The sequence below is a fragment of the Cygnus atratus genome, chromosome 17 (assembly GCF_013377495.2).
Source record: "Cygnus atratus isolate AKBS03 ecotype Queensland, Australia chromosome 17, CAtr_DNAZoo_HiC_assembly, whole genome shotgun sequence".
NCBI lineage: Eukaryota > Metazoa > Chordata > Aves > Anseriformes > Anatidae > Cygnus > Cygnus atratus.
The window spans coordinates 4,553,331-4,563,948 of NC_066378.1; the positions used below are offsets into that span (position 1 = coordinate 4,553,331).

The following is a 10,618-nucleotide window of genomic DNA, read 5'->3' on the forward strand; positions in this document are numbered from 1 at the left end:
GAGAGCAGTCTTCCCACGGGCCAGCCTGCTTAGTCAGCACAGCTCGCATGCCCCCGGCTGCTTTTCAGGAACAGTCCCAGTAATAGGCTAACTGCTGGCAGCAAGGAGATAAGTTCTGTACCCCTCTTCAGTCCTGGTGAGTGGAAGCACTGCTTGTAGGGATTTACCTTTGGGCTTGGCAAACTGAAGTAGCATCTTCCCTTCTCAGTTTGAAGTCTGCAATAAGCAAAAGGAGGCTGCTCTGGCAGGCAGGAATGTAGAGATTGAGCCACAGTCCACACATGTCTACAGAGCATTTTTCTTTTAAGCTTTAATACAAGGTAGCACAATCTGCACCTTCTCATACTGAGGTATTTAAAACATTTACAAAGAAATAGTATTCAAAGGCATTTAAAAATAAAATGTTTCCCTTTCCTGAATCAAACATTAACACTAAAACCCCTGCTGCCAAGTGCTATTCCCTGTTAGGCCCTCAGCTGTAAAGCAGATGGCTAGAAAACTTACTTGAATGGCTTGATTCCCCTGAGGTGGGGATAGATGTTTCCCTGAACTGGCCTTGCCTCGGTGCCATCGGGGAGATGCTGCAGCAGCCATCCTTTCCAAAGTCCCTGGAATGCTGATAAAAGTTGTTACAAAACCTCTCTTATAAGGCCAGGCTCTGTAAGCAAGCAGGCTTGCTGCACAAGCTGTGTGTGAAGAGGGCTGGGCCAGAAGCCATGCTGTAACTTCAGGATCTTGCAAGAGCAGCTGCCCTTACAGCCAGAAGAGCAGGAGCTGCTGCCTCGTGGTCAGCGTGACCTCTACAGCTGGCTTGGCCTCTCTGTCCAGAGCTAGCCCTGCAGAAAGTCAAGGGAACTTAGATGTCTATTCTCAGTGCTCAACCTGAAGTAGGTAACAGAAGGGTGCAGGTTTTTTTTCTCTTTACTCCAGAACTATCTGCTGCTGGCCTTTTGGTCTCCTGATCTGTGTAAGTGAGCAGGAAGCAGACCACTGGGACACCTACAAGTGTGGCTGTGCATGTAGCACCGCAGGAAAATGGAGAAGTGGCCTCAGCCCTGGAAGACCTGGATTTGTTGAGAGCTTGAGAAGAGCTTTTCCAAATTTTACACTAGGGCTAAACATACTGTTCCTGGTCAGAGCCATCCCTCAAATATACTTATTTGGGGAAAGCAAACAAACAAGAAAAAAAACAATCCCTGTTCTAGTAGAAGGATTCTGGATAGCGGCTCCAGCTCTAAGCCACTAAAGCAAAAAGGCAGGAACTATAATCAGAGTGTAATTATCTAGCTAAGTCTGACGTGAAGCTCCCCTCAGTCCCTGCAGTACTGCTCCCTCCTGGGCTTCCAGGCTGAAACGTAAGTAACAGTGCACACCGTTAAATAGGAAAGGAACAGAAAAAGGAAGCCAAGACCACACTCTGGGCTATGGGATCTGTGGCTAGGTGCGAGCCTGGCCCATCATCCCCTCCAGCTCCTTGGCACTCTGTGGAGAGAGGTGGGAGGAAGCAGCAGGGTCCACCCCACCAGTCCCCAGCTGGTCATGCACTGAATGGTGCTCCTCAAACAGATTGTGATGAATAGCCCATTGCTCTGTCCCTCTGCATCACCTTCATCTGGCTTTCATCAAAAAGAAAACAAAATAGAAATGAACACACGCACCCCCCACACTCACAGTGGGAAGCAGGAAGCTTCGCTCAGCCTGCACCTCTCCTGGCCCAGCTGCTCAGGCACCGGGGGTACCTGCCTGCCCCATGAGTGGGCCACTACCATCGTGCGTTTCCTCCACAGGTGTCTGGTTAGTGTGCACCACAATTGTGTTCTCATCTACAAGCTCACAGGCAGGATTGGTGAACGCTGAGAGTGGCAGTGTGATGCGCTGCATTTCACGCTCATAAACTTTCTGCTCATGCTTTTCCTTCAGGTCTTTTCCCCTAGATAAGAAAAAAAAAAAAAGAAACACATAGGTATGTGCATGGGGTGAGTGCCACTGCCTAGAGGCAGAGTTCCAGTGAAGACAATATACTAGAAAGGAAGATTTAGCTCTTTCTTTAACAAAAAGATGTTCCAGCTACATACAGTGGTCCCTGAAACATTCCCTATTGTAAATAGAGGCCCCTATGTGAGAAACTTTACAAAAAAAGCAGCCAAGTAAAGTGTCCCTCTCTCTAACTGGCTTGTTCACTGACAGTGCTTCGACTAAATGATGACTGTAAAGCCAAATTTCTCCTTCAAGCCACGGAGCTGACATGTTACTTAATACCTTGCAGTCCCACAGCACTGCCTGATGCAGGCCCAGGGAAGCAGTGAGACAGCGCAGAGCCCACTGCTGTGCAAAAGAGCTTCTGTAGCCTGCTTCATCCAACAGAAAACAACCATCAGAGGTGGTGACAGAATCTGCCTTTTGTTGCAGCAAACAAACCTGTGTAGTAAATTATACCATTACTGAAAGTATTAAAGTCTACTTTAGAGCTGGCTCTGCTGCAGCTAACAGCTTAGTACCACAAGTGGCTTCTCAAGCTGACTTCACTTTACAGCCTGTAGCTAAAGGAGATGACACCTCTGTAATTTGTGCCAAGGAAGAACTGCATCGCTTTAAAAATGGATGGCATTAATAGCACGTTGTCTCCAGAAAAACCATGTATACCAAAAGCTGCTGAACACATCAGAGGTTTCTCACCACACCCACCCAAACCTGCCAGCTTGCACATGCAGTTTGGAGAGCAAGACACCAGGGAAGAGAGGAAACATCCTGCACTGCAACCCTGCAGTGGGCTCTATGGGTTTGAAGAAGCAAAGCTACATTTGGAAAAAGCTCAGCCTCTGTCTTTGGCTCCTTCCCGCTGAAGACAGGAGTGAGGTGCGACAGGCACCACTCAGCGCCTCCTGGGGCTGGTGATCCCAAAGAGGCAGAGCTGCTGAGGGCTTCCAGTCAGCACATAAGCATTTTGGCAGCTTTTCAAAGCTGCCTACAAACATGTAGCAGTGGCTGCTGTTCCTGCCAGCACATGAAACAGCATTCTCTGAAGTGACACCTCAAATCAGATTCTTCGACAAACAGCGCTCTGTGTTTTGCCCCTTATGTAACACTCCTCCCTCTGTTTTTTTTTTCTGCCGGCGTTTATTATAAACACTTACATAAAGACATGTCCCAGCCTGGGAGAGGGCTCCTTCTGCTTGGTTGTGTCAGACTGCTGTCAAACAGCCAAACTACAGAACAAACCCTTCCAGAGGAGACAGCCCGGGCCTTCACTTGCTGAAAACCATATTCACTGGTATTTGTTAATCCTGCCCTGTGCCTTACAAATAACTAAGCTGCTTGCTGTTACCACAAACCCTTCTGATGCTCAAACGCTGCTGAGCTACAGAAAGGTTTCTTTCCAACACACTGAAGTGGCTGAACAAGTCATAACTTACACGTGAATCAAAACTGACCTTAAAGCAGGCAGGAGCTGTGGTAAAAGGAACTTGTTCAAAACGAGCGCTACTTGATATGCAGCTTCATAGAATACAATGCACGTATGCAAAGAATTTGCCTTTTTTTTTTTTCTAAAGGTACCTACACTAGAAAAAGCAGGGGAACAGGTGGCCTGCTAAAAGGATCGCTTCTTATTCTGACCACAAAAGAAATTTCCTGTGAGGACACCTGGGATCTGCTCTCTCCAGCTCTTACCTGAAAGTCAGCTCCCCTGGGAGCACCTGAGAAAGCCACATCAAAGCACACACACATGCCTGCACACACAAGCCCCAAAACAAAACAAAAACAAAATAATTTTTAAATAGTTCTTGTGACAAGAGAAACTCTTGTATGAAAAGACAGCATCCTAGCTGTCTTTTCACTAGGATCTGGTTGGGTCTGCAGATGCTCAGACTTTCCTCATCTATATAGGTTGCTTCATGCAACCAGTTTTTGAACAAAGGAGAGTAGCCACTGACCTCTTATAGATATATCCCAGGACAATGCCAGCTCCAATGGCAATGATTATCACCATCATGATCAGCCCCAGCACATACCCTGTGGAGAGAAAAGAAAGAGGCAAAATTGGAGGCATTAGATCCAGTTACAGCGTTGCTTTCAGAGCCTCGAAAAAAGTCCATCCTGCCAGAATTACAGGAATGGATCCAGCACACAATCCAGTGTTTGTACCTAGTGTCCCTAAGTCTTTCTTTTCTCTGGAGTTCATCTGCACTCTCTGACTTATCCCAATGACTGGCTGCACAGCGGCTGCCTCACTCCGGGAGGGCAAGGTATCAGCTGGTTCAAACACCTGGTTGACCTCCTGAGAAATATTAACTTCTGCTGTGGGGACCGGAACTGTGGTAGCAGTAGCATCTGTTGGCAAGAAAGAGAAACATACAAAATAATGAGCATTGATGAGTACTTCAGCATAACATGTGCCTTGTGAGTGGGACAGATCTAGACTGCTATCACCGGACTGCCTTCGAAGTAGGCTGACAAACACTTCTTCCCTCTTAAGTTGTTGCCAGAAATCCTACCAAGAGAAATGTACTCCTCCCCCTGCTTTCCTCTGACATGAATCTATTTAGCTAGGAGTGTAAGGCACCACCACAGACAAGACAGAAGTCAGACAGCAGAATGAAACCCAGGTTCAGGGCATGAGTCCAGGGGATGCACAATGACCTCATTTAGTCTATAGATCAATATACAGGCTGCAGCTTCAATCATGCTGAACAGACATGAACAAGATGATGAGGATCTCCATCCCAAATCTCCCAGGAGTCTTTATCTTTCTTCTGCCTCCATCTTTCTGACACAGAAAAGTTTGATGGAAAGAGACTCCAGCTGGTGGAAGAACAACCTGGGGAGATTCTTATGCAGCCCCTCTTTGCAGCCATATAGCAAACTCCTTTAGCATTAGAGACAGGCTAAGTCAGAGCAACGCTTCAGGCAGCACAGTCACTGACTGGCCTAAGTACAGCAAGTCCCTCCTCAGCCAGAGCCCAAAGAAAGGTGCATAAAGATGGATGTCTTCAAGACATCTTCTTCTTTCACGCCACAGCTAAAATGGAAGCTGTAGAACAGTAAAAGCTATGGCAGTGGAATGTAAACATCTACTACTTGTCCTAAACAAACAAACAAAAATAATAATAATGCTTTTTGGAAATACCATGCACGGTATGCATCCACACCTGAAAACTCCCTCCATCTCTCAGTAGGCCCTTGGATCTCACCCCACAGCTGGCAATAACTCCATATGGATTTTCTATCTGCAGCCATTTTGAGTCCTCAGTGGAATGTGAAATGGAAGTACAGAAGGAGAGTTAGAAATCAGGGTCCCCTGCACTGCATAGTTATTGTATTTAAAGTCAGCCAGAGAAGCTGAACTAAGGCAAGCTGCAGGACATGACTACAATAAAAAGGTACCCACTCTGAGACATAAAAATAGCCAAACCATTAAACATGCAAATCATGTATTGGCTGAAAGGTCAGTTAACTCCCCAGGTCCCAAAGCTGCAGGGCTGTTTTGAGTAAAGATCTTGGCAGTAGAACATTTGTTTTGCTTTATCTTTAGGGAAAAGCAGGCAAAAGACAAGCACAGTGAAGAAAAGTGGAGGAAGTACGTGTGGGGGAAAACTGTTTACGTGCAAGGCTAGCGATCCCAAGGGACAGTGAAGTGTGTAAATCTCGAGGGGCTCTCAGAGATAAACAGTTCAAAAAACAAGTGGCTACTTTGGCCTCAGTCAATAGAAATATCTTCTCTCCCTGAAGCAGGCTCTCAACTACAGTTCTTCTCTCAGCAGGTTATTTCACACCCTGACATGTCTGACCATCCAAGATGAATCTAATGCTTGGGGTTTTCTGTTTCTTACTGTCCTCCCTTCAGTTCTTGTTTTTACCAAGTTCTATTCCCCCCACCTATGCCCAGACTCACCCTGGCACTCATTTAGCAGCTGCATACTTGTTTGGACAGCTGTAACATGCCCTACGGTAATGTTCTACCCACATCTCTGTAGTTCCTAGATGTCCAGACCTCAGCCTTTTGCAACATGACCCAACAGCCCTATAGCGACTAGCAAAATGGGTGTGGGGGGCAAGGCTTTGCACAGGCTTTTTCTGGTGCCAACACAAAAGCTCTAGGGGTGGAGCAAGGTACAGCTGGGAGGCAGATGTGCAGACAAGGGCCGGAGGGGAGCCCCGGGTACACTGGGTTCCCGGAGAAGAGCAGTGGAGGCTGGCGGAGCTGGGGCTGTCTGTGTGCAGGGGGGACCCCACCCTGATGACAAACCCCAACCCCAGCGGTAGGATGGGAAAAACAAAGCCCAGGGGAGGGCAGCAAAGAGGGGAAGGGGAGGGGGGGGAAGCGCTCCTACCTGGGCACGGGGCGATGTCGCAGGGTCTCCTCTCGGGGACCCCATCGGCACCTCGGACGTAGCACCAGGGTGCGGCGGCACCGTTGGGGTTTCTGCAGCTGTTGTGATCCTCGGCGGCTGCGGGAGGCACAGGGCCGTCAGCAGGGGGACCTCCGCGGCCCGATCCCCACCCCCCGCCCCACCCCAAAAAAAAAAGAAAACAAAAAACCAGACCCCTCGCACCCACCTGCCGGGAGCTCGGCGCCGGGCCCGCTCCGCACCGCCAGCCCCCAGTTGAGGCACGGGGCTCCTCCGGAGGCCACGCTCCGGCTCCCGCGGTAGGACGCGCCGTCGCCGCGGAGGCACTCTGCAGGGAGAGCAGGCCGGGCATGCGGGGAGAGCCGGGCAGCCCTTGCTGCCCCCCTCGTCCCCTAAATCCCCCCGGGGCCGGCCTCCATCCCCCCCAGCCTCCAACAAAGCCTCCACTCACCCTCTGCTCCCCGGGCGGAGGCCAGCAGCAGCAGCGAGCCCAGCAGCACCGCGCCGAGCCGCGGGGCCCCGCGCAGCATCCTCGGCGCGGAGAGCGAGGAGCAGCCCCGGCTGTGCTCGGCGAGACCTGCCCCGGCTCTCCCCTCCCCGGTAAACAACCGCCGGGCTCCGCTCCCCCCCCCTCCTCTTCCCTTCTCCCCTCCCGCCTCGCAGCCGCCGCCGGGTCCTAACGCTGCCGCCACCGGGCGGCTGCCGGCTCCCAGCCGCGGTGGGGAGCACCCGGAGGGGAAGGGGAGGCCGCCAAGGGACGGCCGGGAGCCGGGCACCCGGACAGCCCCGTCCGCAGAGCTCCGGGACCGCGGGGAAGCGGCCCCGAGCCCCGCAGCCGTGAGAAGGGCTGGGGCCGCAGGGGGAGAGTCGCAGCACGACCCGTGCTTGGCTTCGGGGAGTAAAATGGCCATTGCCCCTGGAGAAGGAGCACCGAGGAGTACATTCTCCAGTCGGGTGCATGGGGGGCACACGCTCACCTATTGCTGTTCATTGAGTCCACGTGCTCGGAGAGCTGCCTGCTTACAGAAAAACAAGGTAAACAGCCCCCAAATGCTTTATGTTAATTATAGTGCAGGCATCCAGCCACAGGTTAATGCCTTTCTGCAGACATTTAAAAGGAGTTACAGTAAGTACCCATTTTCCAAACAGGCAGAGGTATTCAGACACTGCGATGCCAGCGAGTGTACAAAAGCACCTGGAGTCACCAGCAAGGTTTCTGTCTGACAAAGTGAAAAACAAGCAGCTGAATCCTCAGACCTGCTCGACAGAGCTCACACGGATGGCCTGGGCCAACCGATGGGGCTGCAGCCAAGGCCCAGGCCTGCAGCACAAGGTGCTATTTCTGGCTTTCCCACAGCGTTCCTTCCGACCTTGGTCAGTCTGCCTGCTTCACTTCTTCGCTCTTTCCCTTCCTTTCTGTTAAATACAGGGTAATCAAACCTTCCTCCTCTGAAAAGGATATGGAAGTTCCCTTCTTTTAAGGTGCTTTGAAATCCCATGGAAACTATTGAACACACAGAAAGTATTTCTATGACAGGAAGCTGTGTGTTGTACTCAGTGTTTGATGAATCACTTTGCAGGGCAGTGCTGGCTGGAGCGGCAGTCCTTCCCTCCACTCCCAGATGTTTCCATCCTGGCAGTGCTCTCTGTCAGGCTGCTACAGGTGTGACAAGCAGGCTCAAAGAACTGATCCAACCCAGCTCTCACCCCTTTCTTACCAGGTCGCACACACTTTAACCCTGTACAGACAGATTGCCTGCTGGATCCAGTCCACAATGCAACTGCCAAAAAGCAGATTTACCCGCATGACAGAGGGGGAATGACAGAAACAGGTCAATTAAGCTGCATTACCACTGAACATGAAACTGTAACCTTAGCACTTGCGTGTGATTCACGCTTTAACAATACAATTTAACACTAAATTAAGTTTAGGTTAATAACATCAAATTAAAAATTAAAAAAAAAAATCCAGCCAGACTTGCTAGGTTGGAAAAATCCTGTGTGTCAGTACTGACCGACATCACCAGCTAAAATGTCTGCTTTATGTCGTTATGCTCATTGTGTGCACAGACACTCAGTTACTGCATTCAATATGCTCTCCGCTTACCCTCCATAAAGGCAATGTTAACTGAAGAAAGATTTTTGACTAAGGGCTACTGAATCAGACCTTCTGTTTGTAATAGCTATTCATAAGAGATTTTATGGGACAAAATCCATTCAGCCAGAAACTGCAGGGCCACACATGCATCCAGAGGCACAGTCTGTCCAAAACAGTTTGCAGAGGGCTGCCAACCTGTACAATTAATTTCTTTTAGCTCATTTCATGAGACTAAAGCTTCCATGCCATCTTGCACAGAAGGCATCTCTCCCTGTACATCCTGACCCAAGAACTGCAGGCCAGGCAGTAATCTCTGTGGAAACAAACCTCAAACCTTCCCAGTTCTCAGACCTTCCTCAGTTCTCTCTCCTATTATGTAACAAGATAAATTTGCACTTCTCATTACACGCAGCCAAGTTCCAGCAAACAATTTGAGCTTTTAGTCCATAGAAGGACAGTGGGGAATCTGGGAGAAATGCAAAAACCATCATATTAACGGTAAAGATCAAAGTCTTTTCCAGAACTGACTTCTAAGCATCATTTTTTCTTTCATCACTAGCTTTCCCCAGGATGAGGGATGATTTATGCCTGGCAGTTTCATGGAGTTAAGTTTAATAGGCTGTCAGTAGCAGCTGTCAAGGGCAGAGTCAATTGTTCTTTCTGCTCTTTGGGCATGGCTTTGCTCTTCTTGCTATGCTCTTCAGAGATTAAACCTGACATTACTTCCTAGGACTTGATTTTAAAGGAACTACCCAAACTTTAACTAAGCAAATAGCCCTATAACTATACCCTCACATAGTTTAAATGTAAAAGTCAGTATGTACATACACAAACGTGCACCAAAATGCATACACACACTGACAAACACTTCACAGAATACATAAGCCATCTTTAGAAATGAGGAAGGTTAAGCATCCTCCCTAAGCTCAGTGTGAACCAGTTTCAGCTGTGAGCTGGTACCTTTCTGCTGTTCACCTTATGCAAGTTCCAGAATGAAAATGTCTGCTTTCTCTCTCCTGCCTCTCGGTTGGGATTTTTTTTTTTTTTCTTTTTCCCTACCTGTAGACAAATTCAATGTGTGTAGAGAACTTTCTTTAAGAAGAAAACTACAAGGAAGCTACATGTAGCAAAGCACGTTACACAAAGGGAGACAACTAAAAATATACAGTTCTGGAAGGACTCTACAAGAAGTCATCAAACCCACCCTTTTTCTCTGGCCACAGCCAAGTACGTTCAGATCTTCCCAGCCAAAAGTTCATCTAATTTCCTACTGAAAGAACTAACATGCTTTATTACTTAATCTTACTAAAAAAGATACTGGGGGGGAGTAAGCAAAATCACCTTCATAATCTAAGTATTCTTTCCTAGACAAATTAACATGGATTGCTTGATATGGAGAAAATTGACCATGTTCCTATCACTTCTCATTTCTTTATAGGCAAATCAAAGTAATTCTTCAAATGTTTCCCTCAAAACTAGTTTTTCAAAAGCTCTCTTCATTCTGGTTTACCATTTCTCCAATTTTTCTGCTTACTTCATAAACTGTGATGCCAAAGATAGTAAACTGAGGCCTCATCCATCATGAACAGAGTATTAGAGCAATTTGTGCTTAAAGCTTGAAACACTATCAAATGCTACCAAACATTATTAAGTACTTACAACTCCAACAAAAGGGGGTTTTACTCCTTTGTTGCCTCTGTCTGGATCATAACAACTGTGGTTCTCAATTGTGAAAAGCCTTCCATAAGCAATGATGTAGGAGTCAGAAATAAACATGTTTTATTCCTAGCCTAGAAATAATCTGCATAGAAGAAAAACATCAGGGTTGGAACAAGCAGATCAGATGTTGAATCTATGAAATTGTGAGCTAAGTATAACTACGACTCAAGACAGAGACAGTCACTACAAAGGAGTCAGTGTGGAGCGATAGAAATATCTGATTGCACTGTTGCATCCCCCTGCTGACATGTTCAAGGAAAGGCTTCCCCTCCCCCTTCGATTTGACAGCATGAGCTATTGCTAAGTAAATGCCAGCCACAGCCTCCAAGGACTAACAAGGAAGTCTGCAGAAGCAAAACAACCATATGTGATATTTGAACTGGTTCAGACTGGTTCAGAGTTTGCTCTACTTACTCAAAGTGCCTTCCCAGATGAGCTTTCTGTGTGGGCTGTA

General features: G+C 48.1%; 1 protein-coding gene across 1 annotated transcript; it reads right to left on the reverse strand.

Annotated features, from left to right (window-relative positions):
• Window positions 1-289: 289 nt before the first annotated feature.
• On the reverse strand, window positions 290-7,273 carry PIK3IP1 (phosphoinositide-3-kinase interacting protein 1). The gene is made up of 6 exons (XM_035556547.2): window positions 6,799-7,273; window positions 6,556-6,675; window positions 6,330-6,446; window positions 4,144-4,329; window positions 3,933-4,011; window positions 290-1,930 (listed from the first exon to the last, which is right to left on the reverse strand). The coding sequence occupies exons 1-6, from the start codon at window positions 7,256-7,258 to the stop codon at window positions 1,723-1,725; spliced, it is 1,170 nt and encodes a 389-aa protein (XP_035412440.2). The 5' UTR covers window positions 7,259-7,273; the 3' UTR covers window positions 290-1,722.
• Window positions 7,274-10,618: the final 3,345 nt, after the last annotated feature.